The sequence below is a fragment of the Trifolium pratense genome, linkage group LG7 (genome assembly GCF_020283565.1).
Source record: "Trifolium pratense cultivar HEN17-A07 linkage group LG7, ARS_RC_1.1, whole genome shotgun sequence".
NCBI lineage: Eukaryota > Viridiplantae > Streptophyta > Magnoliopsida > Fabales > Fabaceae > Trifolium > Trifolium pratense.
The window spans coordinates 14,404,571-14,426,239 of NC_060065.1; the positions used below are offsets into that span (position 1 = coordinate 14,404,571).

General features: G+C 34.0%; 1 protein-coding gene across 1 annotated transcript; it reads left to right on the forward strand.

The window, feature by feature from the left end:
• The first annotated feature begins 5,016 nt into the window (after positions 1 to 5,016).
• LOC123898293 (DNA repair protein recA homolog 1, chloroplastic) lies at positions 5,017 to 21,258 on the forward strand. Its single transcript, XM_045949211.1, has 13 exons — positions 5,017 to 5,439; positions 8,129 to 8,220; positions 8,376 to 8,451; positions 8,745 to 8,807; positions 8,915 to 9,044; positions 9,163 to 9,248; positions 9,342 to 9,467; positions 9,631 to 9,735; positions 9,927 to 9,983; positions 10,998 to 11,060; positions 11,135 to 11,211; positions 11,526 to 11,598; positions 20,764 to 21,258. The coding sequence occupies exons 1-13, from the start codon at positions 5,248 to 5,250 to the stop codon at positions 20,869 to 20,871; spliced, it is 1,248 nt and encodes a 415-aa protein (XP_045805167.1). The 5' UTR covers positions 5,017 to 5,247; the 3' UTR covers positions 20,872 to 21,258.
• Positions 21,259 to 21,669: the final 411 nt, after the last annotated feature.

The window sequence follows — 21,669 nt, forward strand, 5'->3', positions numbered from 1 at the left end:
CTCAATTACCCTAATATGGAGGTGAACTGCTCACACGACAAACTAAATAAAAATAGAAAATAAAGTAAGAACACAAGAAATAAACAAAATCTTTTACTATTACCTGGCCTTTGTTTACTAAGGAATTGTTGGCTTACAATAGGGCAGTCAGGTGGATCATCCATATTAGGCTTAAAAATAACTTCATAAGTGAGTTGAACGCCACACTTTAACCTAAAACCTTAAGGTGTTAGGTTTGTGGATCTTCTCACTTATAAAGTGGTCAACCTCCACTTTTCTAAGCAATGTGGGACTTAACTCACACTTGCCACAACACTCTCTCCCTCAAGTGTGAGTCCTTCAATTCGTTATGCTCCCCCCTCAAGCGGAAGCTTTTTTCAGCTACACTACACTTGCACCGCCGTTGTGGTAGCTCAACGGGACACGCCGTCTGATCACCTTTGTCAATAAGACTTTCATACAAGGAGCCGGTCTAACCCTTCATCGAGTCATCGACTCTGATACCACTATTGGGTCACGAAAGGGCAGCTAAGGGGATCATCCACATTGGCTTAAGAACAACTTCACAAGTGAGTTTGAAACCACACTTTAACCCAAAACCTTAAGGTGTTATGTTTATGGGTTTTCTCGCTTATAAAGTGTTCAACCTCCACTTTTCTAAGCAATGTGAGATTTAACTCACACTTGCCACAATATGAATAACGTACCTATCCTTTATTCATTATTTGTTTTTACAAATGATGGACATTAATAAGAGAAATGAAACTTCTGTTGGGTATGCCACGACCGTATATGGGTTCACATGGGTTGTAACAGTGTTTTGGACCGAATTCTTTAGCTTTTGACTTCCTTGGCTATGCAGTGGTGAGATCCCAAATGACAAAGCTTGACTTTTCGCTTTTTTTAGCATTTAGTGACGGTTTTCTCCGGCTTTTAGCTACGACCAACACATGATTGCATTGAAAATATATTTTATTATCAATAAGGATTAAGGAAGGGCTTCGACTAGCATTATTGGATTTTTCGTCACTAATGCTCTATCTAATGGAAATCTACTATATTAGCAATTTTTGTTAAAAATAAGAAAGAAGATAATCATAGCAAAATAAAAAAATGCAGGGAAGAAAAAAAACACGTATTGATGGACTACATGATGGTGATGAGGCAAGAGGATTGATATGAAGAAACACACTGGAGCGATGAATGAAGAATTATTCACATGATGAAACACAATAGGGGTATACTAGTAATAATGTAATTATAAAGTTCCATCGCATACACTCCAAATTGAAGAAAAAAGAAAATAGAAGTATCGAATGGTATGAGATGGAATGAGTTCCATTCCACTCCATTCATTTTTTCTAAATTCAAACAATGAAATTTAATTACTTACCATTCTATTCTATTTCATTTAATCCCTTACCATGAATCCAAACATATCTCAAGACACCTTAAAATGCATCAAATACACTTCCTGCTTCATACTTCAAGCATTAAGTCCAAAAAATATAAAATAAACAAAAGTAAATAGTCCTAATAAACTTATTTAAAAGCATAATTTGTTTAAATAAAATACTAGTAAATAATAGACATATTTTAGTGCTACCATGTACTTTGTACTGTGAATATTCGATTATGTATTTTTTTTTAGATCGTAACCCTTATGCCGCAGGTTCTTAGAAACTTGAGTTGTGCTAGACTGACAACATGTTGAAGACATAAAATAACGATGTCTTAGTTTGACTATCAAGAGTGGCGATGTTTTCTCTCTAGGCCTCCCATGTATTTTTTATACCTTCAAATATTTCAATTTTTTTATTGCTAAAAACTTCGGTTCGCAGAAACCGAAGTTTTTTCTAGTTCAAATTCAGGAAAAATTCGATTATCAGAAACCGAATTTTTTTTCAAGGCAAAAAAAAATTCGGTTCGTAGCAACCGGGTTTTTTTATTGAAGGGCAAAAAAATAAATTTTAGGGGAAAAAAGAACCATGAGGGCCTAAAGAAAAAACATCAAGAGTGGTGGGGCTTGATGCCATCAAAGAGTCTTCACTTAGACCATGTGTAATGGGAAAAAAAATTGTGTTGAATGAGTGTTTAATGTGTTGAATGATTGGAGGAAGAGTGTTGAAGATGATGTGGAGGAGGGAAGAGTTGGAAATTTTCAACTGTGTAGAAGACTGACGGAGGGGACGCGTGGCGCTGCATCATTTGCCCAAACGGGCGCGTGCGTTACATGCGGGAACAGGGCGCGTGACGCACAGAAACGCGGAGAGAGAAGATGCAGATAGGGACATGTGGGTGATGCTGATTGGTTGTCCGGATTTTTATCCATTAATACTTTGAACTCAATTATTTCATCGCATAATAATTTTTTATTTTTTACCAAAATTCATGATTTTTTTTTGTCTATAAATAGAGAGTTGGTTCATTTGATTTGGACACAGAAAAATGAATTTTTTCACTATAATAATCTTATTATTATCTTCCTATTAGTGTTAATCTTGAAGTATTAGTTTTTTTTTTTAGTGAAATGGATCCCAATAATCTCTTCAACAACACCCAAAATTCTTCTAATCATCCCAACAATTATCAAAATCCCAACAATTATCAAAATCCAAATCAATTTTTCAACCAACATCCTCTCAAAACATACCTAATTTTGGTTTAGCACCAAATTTCAACCAATCATCATTTGTTCCAAACTTTCATCCATATTATGGATCTATGCTGAGAAATCCATCTCAAACACCCCCGTTTAATGGTTATTACATTGCTTGTGTGTTGCATTGCATTTTAAATTATTATGTTGCTTGTGTGTTGCATTGCATTTTAAATTATTTGTATCGTACTAATTACGTTGCTTGTGTGTTGCATTGCATTTTAAATTATTTATATCATACTAATTACGTTGCTTGTGTATTGTATTTTAAATTAAGTTAAGATGATTTGTTTCGTATAAATTATTTAAATAATTTTGTTTTTATTAAAAAAAACTAAAAAATAAATTGTTAAGTGTTTATTATTTTAATTTAATTTTAATCGATAATTGTAATTTTATCTAATCATAAAAACAAAAATATAAATTTAAATAAAAATATGAAATAAAAATGGTGGGGGTAGAGAAAATGGTGGGGTAGAGTGTTGAATGAAAAAACCATTAGAGAGGGTAAAAGTTGAATGAATGTTGAATGATTAAGTGGAAGAAAGAGAAAATGATATAGAATGTTGGGAAGTAAAAAAGTGGTGTTGAATGTTTTTGACCATTGTACATGGTCTTAGAGCTCAAGATTATAACCTACAGTGCATCCAAAAAAATTAATTAAATTTTTTAAAAATCCAAAATACAAAGATTAATTAAGAAAGAATATAATTGATAAATTATACTTTTAAAATACTAAAACAAGAGTTAAATAGAACTGCTAAAATCCGCAGTTCTTTATCATTTTGATGAATTTAATTTAAGGGGAAACAGTTATTTTAGTCCTTTAATGTGCAACTCGCTGTCATTCTGATCCCCGACTGAAGAAAAAAATACAAAATAGTCTCTGACTCTACAATCTGTTAGTCACTTTAGTCCCTGGCGTTAAAAATGATTGTTAACTTTACAAAAAAACTGATGTGACATTTTTTGGGGACACGTGGCACATTGACTATGCATTAGTTGAACAAGTGGTCTGATGATATGACGAGGGACGAAAATGACAATACGAGGGACCAAAATGACAATATTTTTTCTTTTTTTTTCTTTTCATTTCTTCATCTTCTTCCTCTCACTCCTTGTTCATACATTCATCAATAAAATCCAGAATTTTAAACCCAAATTTTTAAAAATATCCTCGATAAAAAATTTGCAAAATTTTAACCAAATTTTCAAACAAAATCGCTAAAACCTCAAAATCTTAAAATTTTAAAATAAGTTGAGTAATGATCGACATTTATACCTCCACTTTGTAGACAAAATGCTTGTTCTAACAACACCCCATTGAAAAAAGTTAACAATATCAATGTGTAAATTTGTTTTCGTTTTTAGAGTGACACAAGGCAAATGAAAATATTTTTGACACAATTTGGTTGTTCCAATTTTTCCAGAAGTTATGGTAAAGAGCAATCGATTGATGGTTGGGATTTAGGGGAAGATGAAAGTGCAAAAATAATTGGGCGTAGTTGAGAGCGGTGAAGTGAATTCATTTTATTTATTTTTTCAAAACAAAAACATAGATATATATATGATCCTTGCAAAATCTCATACAAAACCTAAATAATAATTCAACCCGTGATATCAAAACAATAGTAAGTACTACGAATCAACTTAAAAAGTTTTCCACAACATAAAACATGAACCGAAAACAGAAATAAAAAATCAAAAACACCTCTTTTTTCTTCCCCAACAAAACGATTTTCAACGGTAAGATTTCTGGAACCTAGCACGAAGTGAATTCATTTGAGAAAAGAGGAAAAATCAAAGAGAAGAATGAAAGTTGGAAAAGAGGAACAATGTTATGATGATCTATTGTTATGTGTTTTGGGTTGGGTGAGATTTAGATGACGATTGATGAGAGAAAAGACAAAGTTGCTTTAAAATTTTTGTGATTTAGGGATTTTGTTAAAAGATTTTGTAATTTTTTTATTGATGATTTTTTTAATAAAGTTGGATTTAAAATTCTGTGTCTTATTGATGAATGTATAAAGATGAAAAGGTGAAGAAGATGAAGAAGGATGAAAGGAAGAAAAGATGAAAAAATGAAGAAGAAAAAAATATTGTCATTTTCGTCCCTCGTATTGTCGGTTTGGTCCCTTGCCATATCATCATGCCACATGTCCAACTAATGCCTAGTCAACGTGCCATGTGTTCCTAAAAAATGCCACATCAGCTTTTTTTTTGTAAGGTTAACTGTCATTTTAAACGTCAGGGACTAAAGTGACTAACGAATTGTAGAGTCAGAGACTATTTTGTATTTTTTCTTCGACCAGGAAGCAGAATAACAGTGAGTTTACATTCAGGACTAAAATAACTATAGCCGACTCAAACATAGATTTTTGTCAAACAGCATATCCTTTCCTTTGTCTTGACCTGTTTCTTTCTTTCACCCACAAATACTCTCTTCTTCCGAAACCATAACACAAAAAGAATACTACATTATAGTAGTTTTTTTCTACTAATTTTAACTTATTTATTTATATCATAATCAAAAGAACAAACAAGAGTGTTTGTTTATTCTTGTTATTTTAATTAATTAATTTTCAACAATGGATTTGGTGTTCGCTCCAAAACCCCACAATTTGATTCTGAAAGCACCTTCTTCATTTCACTTTCTTCCAACCAAGTTCCACTCTTTGCGTCCTCTCTCTGCTTCTAAACATGTCAAGATTCAATGCGAACTTGAAGGCAAAATCAATGGTTCTCTTTCTGCTGATTTTGACGCTCGCTTTGTTGATAGGGTATTATTATTATTACGCTTTTTTGTTTTCTTCGTTTATTATTTAGGTTCAAATTTACTTCACAATGGTTCCACATTTTTTCCCTTTTTTATTCAACTGAATTTTTGCAATTGAATTTCTTGTTGCAACTCTAGTGTTTGATTCAATTACTATAACAATGTTTGCATTTTGTGGCTGTTTTACTAGTTTGGAATTTGGATTGTGCAATTAGCATTAAAAGTGTTGAGATAATTTTATGTTTGCATTTTGTGGATTTCTGTATTGAAATAACCTAACAGCTTTCACTAGGTTGGATTTGGATTGGGGAATTAGAATTTTGCAGCATAAGAAAATGGCATGGTTTTATGTTTCGCTTTCTCGAAAGAAAGATAGGAGTAGCGTGCGTATTTCAGTTCCTTGTAAAGATAGTATTTTGACTTATGAAATGTGAAACATGTAGTTAAATCTTATCTTTTGGGAATGTAGTATGAATGCAGTACTTCAATTAGTAGCAGATACTAGGATCTTAATTGGACTGAAGAAAAAGTGTTAGGACACTTTTTAACCTTTTTAAAAATAATAGAATAAATAGGCAATGTTCATTATCTCTAAACATTATATGAGTTGGTAAGTATTCTGTAATGATAGTAATATTGGAAAATAGAAAAAGAAAGCTGAGTATGCAGAGTGGACACCACTGGTTGGTTATAACAGATAGAAAACGTGGAAAAGGATGGGGTGAGGTGAAGTGCACAAGTACTTATGAGTAAGTTAGTTATGAAATGTGAGAAGTTAGTTATGAAAATCGTGTAATCTCGAGTTCTCTTTCTTTTCTTCTTCCTTCTGAATCTTTCTTTCTTTGATAATTTCTCTCTTCTATTCGATCTTGTATTTCATTCCCTTTCTATATTGTAATTCAGAATTGTTTGTTGATGACGAATTCCATTTATATAGTTTGAGTTACAGTTTCCTATTGAGATTGTTACATATTCACTAATTGATTAATGATATAAAGTGATCCTTATCTTTTTGGAAGGATGTGAGTTCCACTAAATTGCTATGTGGAAGTAGGAGCTGTTAAGTGTTAAACCGTTGAGTGTTCTGATATGTGGTACTTATGAGTAAAACTAAAACAATGCTTGATTGTATTAAAGGAAGGGGCAGAGACATGTTCTGATCAAGCGAGTTCGATTTTTGTATATTGAATAGGGTATATTATACTTAAGAGGTTGCATCACTTATGCAATATTCCTTCTCTAGTATTCCTTTATACCTTTCTCCCATGTTTTGTGTTAGCATTCCGTGTAGACTTCTGAGTGTTCTGTTGGTAAGGGAATGGGGAAGTGAAATTGATAGAGATCAATTGTCAATCTGAATGTTTGTCTATTGTTCACATTTCACCAACAAGGAAGGAAATTCCCTCTTGCAAACATAGCATTGAAGCATATTGCTTAGCTGTTTTTCACCCATATTGAAGCATAGTGCATGCATTTATAGACTATACAATTTAAGTTGGGGAGTCGAGACAAGAAATTAATAGAAAGTTAGAAACACAAGACTTTTGTCTAGGAAGGAGTAAAATAGTGTATATGAAATGTAAATTTATTACTAGGCTCACAAATCATATCTTAAAGGTTAAAGTTGAAGGGCATAAATACGACAAATCACACATGTTAAGTATCTTGAGTCAATCATACAAAATGATGAGACAGTTAAGAAAAATGTTAAAAATAGGATCTAATCAGAATGGGTGAAATTAAGAAATGAAGTCATTAGAGAGAAAGTCGGTTGTTCCCATTATAAAGAAAATGTTAGAGTCTTGTCTTAGGTGATTTGACCATTATGATGAAACATCATGTAAGTGCCAATATGGAGGATAGACTAAATAAAGGACAGTCAAATAGTTTGCAAAAGAGGAAGATTGAAGAAAACTACGTCAACCTGACTCAACCATTAAGAGAGATCTTGAATTAAAATGTTGACCTATTGACATAGTCCATGAGAGAACACGGTGCCGTTTGTTCCATGTAGTCGACTTTATCTAGCAGAAACAATCTTTGCCAGTTGTTTTATGTTCTTGATTTTGTTTTGGGAGTTTCTTATTTCTGATTACTACATCCCACTATATAATTGTTTTTCTAAGTCGGTACTTTTGGTCAATCAATATGGTCCTACCTTCATTATTTTTTTGTTTCTTACAATTTGGTGAATCAATATGGTCCTTCATCATGAATCATGATTACACATTTCCACTTAGAGAAAAAATAAAAATACTCTACAAGAATGATGCATGAGAAATATACTATATCTGCATATGATAATTGTTTTTTTTCTTTCTATATATGTATGCTATCATCTATTATATTTACCTTTTTAATAATCATAATAATATACAAATTTTAACCATATCATCTTTTATACTTTTCATCTGCATATTAGTGTTCACGGAAGTATATTGTTTTAACTTCTCATTTTAATTATTAATGTATTGGAGTCAGTTAACTTGTTAGCTTTTAGGATATATAAGTCCTTGCTTGTTATGAAATGTTTTTAGATAATTGTTTCAATCGAAAATATAATGTCATCATGCCAATAAAACTACTAGGTTATTTGTCTACTAGGGTTTCACTTTAATGATCATTACATTGTTCACGGGATATGGGACTAATGTAGACGTATATTTGATTTAACAATTATATTTCAATTCTAGCAAAAGGCACTGGAAGCAGCAATGAACGATATAAACAGCTCTTTCGGAAAAGGTAGTGTTACGAGATTGGGCAGTGCTGGTGGAGCTTTGGTGTATGTATCTTCTTCACATTCTCTATCATCTGTCTCACTTATGTATCGGCCCAACTGTTTTAAACAGATGGAAAAATATCAATTTATGCTTTCGTTATTTTCTGTTATTTAAATCACATAACATGACAGATTTTCTATCGTCTGGAATGTTGCAGTGAAACTTTTCCCAGTGGATGTTTGTCTTTAGACTTTGCATTAGGTGGTGGTCTTCCAAAAGGAAGAATTGTAGAGGTATTGACTTTATGCTTCATGCTGTCATTCATGTCCTTTGCTCGTCATATTTACACTCTCTGGGTTCTTGATGGAGTATATTATATATATTGTGCTAAGCTTTATTGGAGTATATAAAGAGTTTGTTAAGCTTTAAAAACAAACCATCTATGCAAAATGATTTAATCATTAAAGATGTCCCAATTTCATGCCTTAGTTTCTTTTTTTGAAAGAATTGTTGGTTCTATTTTTTTTCCTTTTACTAATTTATTCATTAATAGGAAGCTGACATTATCTGTTATATCTGTTTCCAGATATATGGACCAGAAAGCAGTGGGAAGACCACCCTAGCACTTCATGCAATTGCAGAAGTACAGGTAATTTATCTGGAATTTTCCCAATCATTAATTCCTGATGATGATTATCGATGTATCCTAAGTATGTATTTGGAATCAATGTGAAGTTTTGTTTATATGTTGTGCAGAAATTAGGAGGCAATGCAATGCTTGTTGATGCAGAACATGCTTTTGATCCAGCATATTCTAAAGCGTTAGGAGTTGATGTAGAAAATTTAATCGTGTGCCAACCAGATCATGGAGAGATGGCTCTTGAGAGTAATACCTTTGACTTGTGGTTATGTTGGAATGGATAAGATTATTTTGGCGGTGCCCATATTGCATTATCAGGGTGCTACATAGTGTCTGTTAATTGATTGAACTTTGCATATTGTAGTCGCAGATCGTATGTGTAGATCTGGTGCCATAGATCTCATTTGCGTGGACTCCGTCTCAGCTCTTACTCCCCGAGCAGAAGTTGAAGTAAAATCTGATTTTCTTTGTTATAGGTACGTTCATTATATAATTTAGGGAACCACTCTTTTCTAACCATTTTTTTCATATAAAAATGCATAGGGTGAGATTGGAATGCAGCAAATGGGATTGCAGGCTCGTCTTATGAGCCAAGCTTTGCGTAAGATGTCTGGAAATGCCTCTAAAGCCGGTTGTACTCTTATATTTTTGAACCAAATACGATATAAGGTACTTGTGTTTGATTAGTATAATTTCCTTACTAGAAGACTATGCATTTAATTATGAGTGCCATCTATTTGTAATTGCTTAATTATATGAGTTCAATGATATACGTCACTGATAAATATCTTGCTTTAGTTTATATGGTTTGTATTTCTCTTCACTTGTGTAGATTGGTGTCTATTATGGAAATCCTGAAGTAACAAGTGGTGGAATTGCATTGAAGTTTTTTGCATCGGTTCGGCTAGAAGTTCGTGGTATAGGGAAGATAAAGTCGGTAAGCACAATAGCTTTTTAAACACATTCTGTTATATATTATCTTAAACTTGGTGTTGCTATTTAGCCTTTATACTCCAAAATATCAACAATTTTTATTAATGTAAATATTTGTTCCTAATATAATTTTTTTATCATAATATCAAGATTGTTTACTATGAAGAACTACTCTGCATTTTCATTTCCTTTTAGGCCAAAGGAGATGAAGAAATTGGCCTTAAAGTTCGTGTAAGAGTGCAAAAGAGCAAGGTAACTACAATATTCCTATATTTGAAATTTTTCCATGAGAAATTTCTCAGCGTGTTTGAATATAACTATCAAGTACAGTCCCAAACCTTTGGGAACTCGATAACAAAATAATGTGGAACATATCACGGTGGATGATACCTCTCTAATATCATGTTGAAGTTACAGGTTTTAGATAAAAGAAAAGGAAGAATAAAAAGAAATATAATTATGGTAAAAGATGATTGATAATAATATAGAAGTCTAAACACTAACTCCTATATATAGGGATACAAGACCTCTATTTTATACAAGCCCATGTCTTTTATCACATTCTCAAATGTTGAATTTTTAATAAATTGTTATTCTTGTACTTTTTTTTGGTGTTAACCCTCCGGTTCATAGGGGAAGGGGACCCTAGTAATTCGGAGTTCGGCCACAAGGTAAGTAAAGCCCGACCAAAAAATTGTTCCACCCACGAATCATACTTGGGTTCTCCTGAACATTCCGTCCTTTGGTGAAGCTCATTAACCACTTGAGTCCGATGACTTGGTTAAGTTAACCTCTATTTGTACTAGACAGTTTATGTTTATTAGTTATTACATAAGGGAAACAAAATAAGAAATATAATTATGCGCCCTATTTCCCTATTTTTCAGCTTTTTGTTGAAAAATAATCACTTTATGTAAATTTTTGACAAAGAAAAAAGAACTACAAGAATCTGATTTCTGATTATTTTGAAAAGATTTTAAGGTGCTTATATAATCTTAACCAGACCAAAAATAGCTTATGCCAGCTTTACATTAATAAATAATAACTTTTTACTCAACCTTGAAATCACTTTTCAAAAACTAAAACAAAAGTGCTCTAAATATTAAATCACTCTTCATGAGATTATCTACTACATACTCTACATTGTTCTGAAGATAAATAGATATTAATCTTTTTTATATTCATTCTATCAGAATCAGATATATTTATTTCTTCGTTGATTTTCTTTTTTATTGTGGAGGTAATTAATTTGAAAAGTTGTTTTAGGTTTCAAGGCCGTACAAAGTAGCTGAATTTGATATTTCATTTGGAGAGGGAGTCAATAAGCTGGTGAGTGTTGGAACATAAAATCATTTTTAACATTAAGTGAATACCATTATTTTGAATTTTCATTTTGAATGCAGGGTTGCATTTTAGATTGTGCAGAAATGATGAATATTGTCTTAAAGAAGGGCTCTTGGTACAGTTATGGGGAGCATCGGTATTGTCTAAACACTTTTGGATGCTTACTATTTGTTTCTAATATTTTTGATGATATCTTGTATTATTTTACTTTGTTGTGTTTTACATCCTCCAACTTAGGTACTTGAGAAGGAAAATTTAGTCCAGTTATTGTGAAATTGATGCGGAAGTAAATTTCATTATCACGACACCTCCTTCCTTCCGTGTTTCATTTTTATTCTGTTTATCTCTGTTGTTATCTTTTTTCACTTTCTTTGCCTTTCCCATTGTTTGTGTCCCAATGGCGGGTGGGATCTCTCTTAATGTTGATCATCCAAATCTGTCTTGAAACAGGTTAGGACAGGGAAGGGACAAAACATTGCAGTACTTGAAGGAGAACACACACCTTCTAGAAGAAGTTGAAAAGGTTGGATGATCTGATCCTGCTATATGCTATACTCTATACGTTTAATTAGATATGGTGCTGTATATTCTTCTGTCTTTTGTTTGCTTGCTTCATTGTCAACTCTATATGAACACAAATTACCAATTCATTTCATTGTCAAGTATAAAAATGGAATGCATAATTGTATATTTAATTAATGTTATGAAGACATAGCACTGAATAAAAGTAGAAACGTGTGTAATGTAACACTGATGAATAAAACGTGGCTGGAAAGCCCTGATTGGGGGAAGCAAACAAACCCTAAAAGTGAGATCCATGGTCGTCAAATTCGAGATCTTGCCTAAGATCGTTTGCGTATAGGAAAATCGTAAATCGTAACACTCATTGCAAGTTCCTACCAAAGATGAAATATATTTTACATAATTTATATTATAATATTTATTTTAAGTTGCATAAACAAATATTTATTTATTTATTTATTTTTTTGTATTCTGTTTAATATTTATTCTTAAATTATACTATATATATGTATATAAGTAATTTTCTATTCTGTTTCATATTTTTTATTAAAAATGTTGGTAATTTTTTAAGCATTTTATTTTAGTTTAGTTCGAATTATATTTTACAATTTGTTTGCATTGGGCAACACTCTATTTACAATTGCTTGATCCATTTTATTGGGTTAACGGCACAGCTTGTTGCCCGTTTGCCTTCTATTCATATGTAATTATTGGGTTTTTACACTTTTACGTTCTACCAACAAAAACTTTATTAGGAATTAGGAAATATAGTTGGCCAGGGTCTTTCCCTGCGTTCCTCCTTTGCATTCTGTTCCAGGGTCTGTAGCAGTCCCAACAATTCTTCAAAACCGCGTTATCACAAAACTTCAAGTCTTGCCTCCATAATTTTTTGGTAACCACTATTACCTGCTGCCCGGATCTTAGTACTATACCAGTGTTAGAACTGGTATCTAAATCAATGGAATTAGAATGAATTTACTAGGATATTATTGAGGAATTACTCTTGAAACAATGTTTCAGAGTGTAAGGATTACACACTAATCTTCACACAATGTGCCTTGGCCGATATTGCAGTAGACAGTTGTTTAGAGAAGTTACGCACTTTTATTACAGCACAACAGACAGGAAATTGAGAGCCTGTCATCTCCCTAACCAATTATTTATAGTTACACATTTGCAGTCCCATAGAACCCAATTATTAATGGGCTTTTTCCATGAATAGGTCTTCACAATAGGAGGTCTATATGTGATATAACATTAGACCATATCATATTTGAAAAATATCTTCTTTTTTTCATCTAAAACCCACAACTTCAACATGGGATCATAGTGGTACGATCCTCTGTGACCTGTCCTGTCTTTATTTTGAGCCACCCCTTCCAGTGTTGATTCTGCTGTCTCTCTTTGTTTACATTTGTTTATGTGGTCACTGATTCCCTTCAACCTCCTATTCATGCACTTGCAGTCAGCTCGCTTCTGTTTATCAATTGGTTGATGTTTTGCCTCTATTTGTTGTGCTGCTGCTCTCGTCAACTCCCACTAGTTCTATATCTGTTGTTGGCTGCAACATGGTGGTTTTGCTTTTGGTTTGTTACTCTCCAACAATGGTTCTAATTTTGTTCTTGTGTTTCGGTTCTCCCTGTAGTAGAATTTGATGTGCCTCTTATGTGCTCTTTAGCATTGTTTGGTTGCACCACAGTTATTTCCGAACCTCGACTTATCATTCTAATTTGGTTAAAAATCACAATGCCACCAACACCGCCATCTGTTTTAGTTTTCCTTAGGACTTAAGTTGTGGGTAGCACTGGTCCATTTATGTTTCAGTTTTGTATGAATTTGTTTCACCTTAATTAAAATTAGGGTTTGAGCTGATGTAAACACTAGCTCAATATTGTTTCAGTTTAATTTGAAGTCGTGACCAAGGTAATAAAACCGGACCGGCTGGTTGAACCGGACCAGTTTCCGGTCCGTTATGTGTGAATGCTGTAATGATTTATTCATCAGCTCAAGGCTGGTATTTATAATAAAAGTACAACTGGCTATCTCCTTGATTTTAGGAGAAATAAAAGGAAATAATGATATGTTTAGAATCTTCTAGAAATAACAAATTAGGAAACTAAATATATTCCAACACCCCCCCTCAAGTTGGTGCATAAATATCTGTCATGCCCAACTTGCCTATCAAATGCTCAAAGGTGGATCTTGCCAAACTTTTGGTTAAGATATCTGCAGTTTGTTGACTTGAAGTTACAAAAGGTAAACATATGATTCCAGCATCTAACTTCTCTTTTATGAAATGTCGATCAATCTCAATATGCTTGGTTCTGTCATGTTGAACAGGGTTATGAGCTATGCTAATAGCAACTTTACTGTCAGAGTACAACTTCAACGGAAGCTCAATTTTCATCTTAAGTTCTTCTAAGACTCTATGGATCCATAATCCTTCACATATACCTTGAGCCATAACTCTAAACTCAGCTTCTGCACTACTTCTTGCTACAACTCCTTGTTTCTTGCTCCTCCACGTCACAAGATTACCCCAAACATAGGCACAATATCTAGAGGTTGATCTTCTATCAGTAATCGAACCTGCCGGTCCCAAAGTTTTGCATTAGGATCCATGGGGGTATCTGCTGGTCGACATCCACTCATTCCCGTTTCTTTCAATAAATCTATGATGTATTTCTGCTGGGAAACAACAATACCATCTTTTGATCGAGCAACCTCCATACCAAGAAAATATCTCATGGATCCCAAGTCCTTGATTTCAAAGTCTGCTGCTAATTTCTCTTTTACTCTTCCCATTTCAACTGTATCATTTCCAGTAAGAACAATATCATCGACATAAACAATCAGGACAGCTACTTTCCCATCTTGGGAGAACTTTGTGAACAAGGTCTGGTCAGCCTGCCCTTGAACGTACCCTTGTTTCTTCATGGACTGAGTGAATTTTTCAAACCAAGCTCTAGGAGATTGCTTTAATCCATACAAAGACTTATTTAGTTTGCATACATTTGATCCAAACCTGTCTTCAAAACCAGGAGGAATGTCCATATATACTTCTTCTTCTTCTAAATCACCATTGAGAAAGGCATTCTTAACATCTAACTGATGTAGGGGCCAATCCAGGTTAGCTGCAACAGATAAGAGAATTCTAACAGTATTCAATTTAGCAACAGGAGCAAATGTCTCTGAGTAGTCTATACCATAGGTCTGAGTAAACCCCTTAGCTACCAATCGAGCCTTATACCTTTCAATTGACCCATCTGAATTATACTTCACAGTAAACACCCATTTGCATCCAACCGTCTTCTTCCCATCCGGTAGTGTCATAACACTCCAAGTTTTGTTCTTTTCAAGGGCTTTCATCTCCTCAAGTACAACTTCCCTCCACTTTGGAACTTCTAGAGCAACCTGTACATTTTTTGGAATTTCTACACTAGACAATTTTGAGGTGAAAGCAGAAAATGATGAAGACAATTTTGAATATGATATGAAATTAGACAAGGGATGTTTAGTGCAAGATCTAACAGGTTTTCTAACAGCAACTGAATCATCTATATCGGGATACAAGATACGACTCTCAGAAACAGAGATAGACTTACCTTTTCGGTTTTTAGGAGGCTGATCATTCCCCGGTTCAGATTCATGACACTGTTGAGATGTGGACTCATCACTTTCTTTGTGATTCTTTCTCACAAAAACCTTTCCTTTCCAAATGTTGTTTTCTGCTTCAAACCTATTCTCTTTAGATGACTCACTACTTTGTGGCATTTCAATTAGATCATCATTATTACTTTGAAAATTCTCATGGTTTTCTTCATGAGAAAATGTAGGCTCAGATTCACCAAGTTCCTTACTCATAACAGGAGTAGGCTTAAATAAAGAATCATGGCCATTTTCTGTTGGTGCAAAACTGTAAGTCTTAGAACTTTCTGATTCAGGCAAATATAAATTATTAAAAAAACTCATGTCCTCGGTTTGAAATGAGCCTTCCTTTAAATCCCCCCTGAAGATGAGTATCATCAAAAAAATATTTGTTTTCAAAGAATGTAACGTCCATAGTGACATACATTTTCTTGTTTTTTGGATCAAAACATTTATATCCCTTATGGGTTGGGGAGTATCCAACAAAAACACATTTTATAGCACGTGGTTCGAGTTTTCCAACATTCTTATGTTCATGTACAAAGGCCGTGCAACCAAAATTTTTTAATGTCAAATCATTTGAAACACGAGCACTAGGAAAACATTCTTTGAAAGTATCAATTGGAGTTTGAAAATTGAGAACTTTTGAAGGCATTCTGTTAATTAAATAGGCAGCAGTTAAAACCGCTTCACCCCACAAATAGTTTGGTACTTTACTTGAGAAAAATAAAGCTCTAGCTACCTCCAATAAATGTCTATTTTTTCTTTCTGCAACGCCATTTTGTTGGGGAGTATTAGGACATGAACTTTGATGTATAATTCCATTTTCAAGAAAAAAAATACTCAAATTAGTGTTAAAATATTCTTTGCCATTATCACTTATAAAGACTTGAATATTAGTTTGATATTGGTTTTGCACCATTGTACAAAAATCTTTTACAGCCCGACAATCATCAGATTTCCCCTTTAACAAGTACACCCAACATACCCTTGAATGGTCATCGATAAAGGTGATAAACCATTTCTTAAGAGATAGTGTACTTGTACGGTAAGGGCCCCAAACATCACTGTGAATAATAGAAAAAGGTTTTGATGGTTTGTAAGGCTGTATTGCAAAATGGGAACGATGATGTTTTGCAAATTCACATGCTTCACATTTAAACAAAGAAATATCCTTATTCCGAAATAACTTTGGAAACAAGTGTTTTAAATAGGGAAAACTAGGATGACCTAATCGTAAATGCCATAACATAATATTGTCATCATGATTATTCAAAACAGAAAAAGACTCAAAGCAGGAACTTATTGTTTTAGAAGGTAGTTGTGATGCAGATCCAATGTCAAAGTAGTAGAGTCCTCCACTCTCCTCAGTGCTGCCAATCATCTTTCCCGAGTTCAAATCCTGAAAGACACAATGAGATCGGAAAAAATTAGTTTGACAATTATATCTTGGGCTAACTTACTAACGGACATTAGACTACAGGACAAGTTTGGAACATGAAGGACATTTTTAAGAGTTAACATTGGAGACAACACAACTGACCCTTTGCCGGCAATGGCTGAAAAGGAGCCATCTGCGACTTTTATTTTTTGATTACCTGCACATGGACTATATGAAGAGAACAAAGTGGATTCACCTGTCATGTGATCAGAGGCACCTGAATCTACTATCCAAGTATGATTGGGACTGACACGAAGAAAAACAGAGTTACCTTTTGTTGCTACAGAGCAAGGAGTTTGAGACTCGAGGAGTTTGAACAGTTTCTCTAGTTGTTCCGTAGTGAATGGACCCTGAGTTGAAGTAGATTGTCGTCCTTGATCAGAATTACTAGCTTGGAATGCACGACCACCTTTCTTCTTCCAATTAGGAGTCCAGTTAGGAGGTTTGCCTTTGAGCTTCCAACAATCGTCACACATATGCCATTCGCGGTTGCAGTAATCACACCGAGGAACTTCGTCTAATTTTTTTTCTTCGTAGGGGTTTCTAGTTGCCAAAGCCGAGCCTTCAGATTCAGAGCTTCGAGGTGTCTTGCCCATCATAATTCCTTGTCGTGCCTCCTCCCTTTTTATTTCTACAAAAGTCTCACGAAGAGTTGGCAATGGAACCTTTCCTAAAACTCGACCTCTTACCACATCAAGATCTTTATTCAGCCCAACGAGAAACATGAACACACGATCATTCTCTTGCCTCTTTAGAAATAAAACACTATCTTCTGCGCATTTCCAATTGTCATCATAACAAAGATCTAACTCTTGCCACAAGGTCAGCAACTCATTGTAATAAGCAGTTACATTCCGGTCACCTTGCTTAGCATGCCATAACCGTGACTTTAAACCAAAGATTTGAGAGGCGTTTTGGATATCAGAGTATGTTTCCTTAACAGCTTCCCACACATCCTTTGCGGAAGGCAAAAACATGTACGGCTTGCCTATGCCAGTTTCCATAGTGCTTACTAACCAAGCAATAATCATGGAGTTTTCAGACTTCCATTGTTGGTGAAGTGGGTCTCCTTGTGCAGGTTCAGCGAATGCTCCCGTCAAAAATCCAAGTTTTCCTTTACCATCCAATACCAAGCGAACAGTTTGGGCCCATTGATTATAGTTATTCCCGTTCATCTTAGGAATATCGACCTTGAGGGAGGAACCCTCTTTGTCTTTGAAGCCTGTGTTGAAATCGCTGTCACCATAAACAATTTTGTTCCTGTTTCCGTTGTTTCCGCCATTACCGCTACTGTTAGCAATAAAGTCTGGTATCCCACCACCACGGCCACCACCGTCTCCGCGGCCAGCTCCGTCTACGCGGCCACCTCCTCCGTTTCCGCGGCCAGCACTTGGTGGTTGGCCATCGTTATTGACCGAGGATCCGGTATAGGCCTGACCGAGGGAAGGCCACTTGTTGTAGTCGGCCATGAGAGACTAAACGGGTATGAGAATGGGTCGGGTAAAAGAACGGGTCGAACAGAAATTTTTTACGGTGGAACTCTAACCCTAACCTAGGTCTCGTGATACCATGTTAAAAAATATGTGTGAATGCTGTAATGATTTATTCATCAGCTCAAGGCTGGTATTTATAATAAAAGTACAACTGGCTATCTCCTTGATTTTAGGAGAAATAAAAGGAAATAATGATATGTTTAGAATCTTCTAGAAATAACAAATTAGGAAACTAAATATATTCCAACAGAACCGGACCAGTTTCCGGTCCGTTACAGGCTGAAAACCGCTCTTGCATAAAACCAGTGAACAAACCGCTAAACCAGTAGGAAACCGGGAAAACCAGTCAAAGCTGGAAGTTCGGGTGGATTTGCAGGTTGGACTGCGATTTGGTCTTTTTTACTTAGTTTTCTCTCCCTTCGCAAGCACAGAGCATGAATTGAACTGAAACTATGATTCAAAGAAGAAACAGACAAAGCACGTGGGAGGGACGGAGACAGAGTCAAGATCTGGAAGAAAGACAAACAAAGAAGAAGAGAAGACATAGCAGATATTTTTGGCCAGGAAAAAAAAAACATTATAGGTGTAATAAATTCCAGGAATAAGGATTGGTGCACTTTTGCAATCAAAGAAAATGAAGGATGAAGTCAAATGAAATGAATTATTGAAATAAAAAAGAAAATAACATGAATAAAGAGGAGGGGGCGGCTCCTTGCTTCCATTGAGTAATTTTAGGGTTTAGGGTTACAACGAAGTAGTGGACTTGGGACAAAGTTTTTTTTTTTATTGCTTTAAAGTGAACCAAAAATATATAAAATCAAATTAAACAACTAAAAATATAAGGTTGGTCGATGATAGATTCAAACCTGTGACCAAAACAGGAAAACGTGCGCAAGCCAACCACTAGACCAAAGGTTTTTAATTGAAAATTTCTACCTCTGACCTAAATATAGATTAGAAATATAATATTTCAATTATTTCTTTAATACCGGTTCGACCGCAGTTCAACCCCAGTCAGACCAATGAATCGTGAACCGGTGCCTTTATCGGTTCAATCTCTGGTCCGGTTTTGATTACCTTGGTTTGGTTTGGGCTTTAGCTGCTATAAGCATCGGCCTAACATAATTTCAATTTGGTTTGCTTACTATTCAAGAGTATCAACTGTGGTATCTGTAGTTGGATTATTGTGGTTTGTTCTTGGATGCGAATCTTGTTGACTGACTGTTTAGGTTTTCTCTGTTTGTTTATTCAAGATATGTTTTTGGGTTTGATTATGTCGGGTCATATTTTCTCTGCAAAGGGTATATATATGTTAACAGCATTGAAGTTTGTAAGCTTTAGTTTCAACAGTAATGTTACAATATAAGAAAGTTGCTTGGAATTCTTGATATTGTGAGTATTCTAGATCATCTCCTAAGATTAGTTTCCACATTACTTAGTTTCCACATTTAGTCTTTTATATGATTTGAGATCTAAGTTAACAAACAATATTACATCATACCATATTTTAAAGGTATCTATTAATTCTCTTCTTGTCTTCATAAAATTTACTCTTTTGAGCTAGCTTGAATAAGTATTTAAGACAGTCTTCATAAAAAGTCAGTACCTTAGCTTAATCTCCTTTTGTTTGCACTCTAGATGTTGCAATGAACACTGCTACATCATAGTCTTTGAAGTGCTTGTCTGTTCTGTTCCTTAAATTTTAGACGAGCACTGTTATTTACATATGTTAACTTACAGTGTAAAGACTTTTCACGGAGTCTGTCTGTTTCATGAAGGTCTCTTTAGAGTTTGGCTTCAATGGACTCTACCGTACCCCACCAATAAAATGTTACTATATAACTCATCCTCTATACTGCTTTCGCGACAAACAAATTGTAGCGAAACTCTATATTTCATTAATTCATCAAAGTTAAACTGACAAACAGCTTACCACAAGGAAATTTTGTTTTCTGTACTGCTTTCAGTGCAAAATTATTCTACAGCTTGATTCTTAATCTTTCAAAGTTGAACTGATTCTTAATCCTTGTTAATATTAACTTCTCTATATTGATAATTTGTTGTTTGCATCTGAAATTTCAATTTTGGCGGAGCTTGCGCGTCTTACACTGGTCAAGTTTCTATCATGCTACTCTGGTCTAATACTTAATTCCCTGTTTTTCCGTCCAAACTTGATTTCTTGTTTGAATAACTCATGACAAATTATCAGTATACTCGTGTTCTAAGACTATGAGTATGCTCAAACTCATGCTTGTTATTGGTATAGTCAAAACTTGAACGAATCACAATGAACTCATTCGGGTTTGCTTATTTTAACTTGATAATGCTTCTTTTCTATGGTAGTGTTTTGTTTGTTTGGTGTTAATTTGCTTAGTGCACTTGCACCATGTGCGAGAACATGTCTTGTAAGTTTATGCTTACCTTGTAAAATATTGCAACAGTTTATGTGTTAATTTGTTTATGGTTATCTAAGTAATTAGTTTAGGTGTTAATTTGTTTAACTTTTGAGATTCTCATGTGCTGCATACAAGATATGTATAATTTTATTAGCAATCATAAAGTAAGAGAGTAAATTGATATGCAGGTTGTTCGGTCTTCAATGAACGATGGAACTAACCAAATGAGCTTTACACACACGAAGAATAGTCCATTGCTTCATCAAGACGAAGATATATTTGAGGAAAGTCTATGATGTGGAAGTTGATTTCCCTTTTGGTTATAGATTGCAGGTTTACAGAATTGGAAATATTCTTTCTTCAACAAAAATGGAACAGGAGGTGGTTTTAATGATTAAATTATTTATTTTTTTCATCCTGTTCCATTGGTAAAATGTTACACAAACTGGTGAGATATGAAGAATGGTGAAACAAAAAAAAAAAAAGAAGGTAAAATTGAAATTAAAAGGGGTACTAATTTTTGTTTTGTGTTTTTTTTTTTCCAATGTTATTTAAACCAGTTTGGTTAAGTTAGTTACAGGAACTTTGACTCCACTAGTTTAATGGTCCCTCATTAGATCTTGGTCGGGTGTATATTGTGTATCTTTTTCTTCCTTATTTTAGTGTTAAATTTAAGTTTGTCTCAATAGCAAATATATTAAATGAGAAAGAAAAAAATATTAATTATTAATTCTATGAAGTTATTCTCTTAAAATGACTGAGAATTAATATTACTTGAACCCAAATATCAAACCAAATCGTTATGTCTATTGAAGGGTGGTGTGAATTTTCAATGATGTTTGTTATCCATTTAATGAGAATACAAATTGTGGTTTAATCAAGTGGTTGAACCAAATAGTTAATTAGTTCTAGGTCCGTTTGGATTGACTTATTTTTGAATTTTTGTAAAACAGCGTAAGCAAATAAATAAATTTTTATGTATTATTATAAGCATATCAAGATATTTTATGAAAAAGCAACTTATTAAAATACAATTTTGGTTAGTAAAACCTTATGAATTAACATAAAATTTATTTATTTCCATAAGATATTTA

Bases quoted from the DNA above. Each gene is read 5' to 3' on its own strand.
- LOC123898293 (XM_045949211.1), top strand. From the start codon at position 5,248: ATGGATTTGGTGTTCGCTCCAAAACCCCACAATTTGATTCTGAAAGCA. The intron at 8,221-8,375 runs GTATGTATCTTC...GGAATGTTGCAG, and splicing joins AGTGCTGGTGGAGCTTTGGT to TGAAACTTTTCCCAGTGGAT. The intron at 11,061-11,134 runs GTGAGTGTTGGA...TTTTGAATGCAG, and splicing joins GAGAGGGAGTCAATAAGCTG to GGTTGCATTTTAGATTGTGC.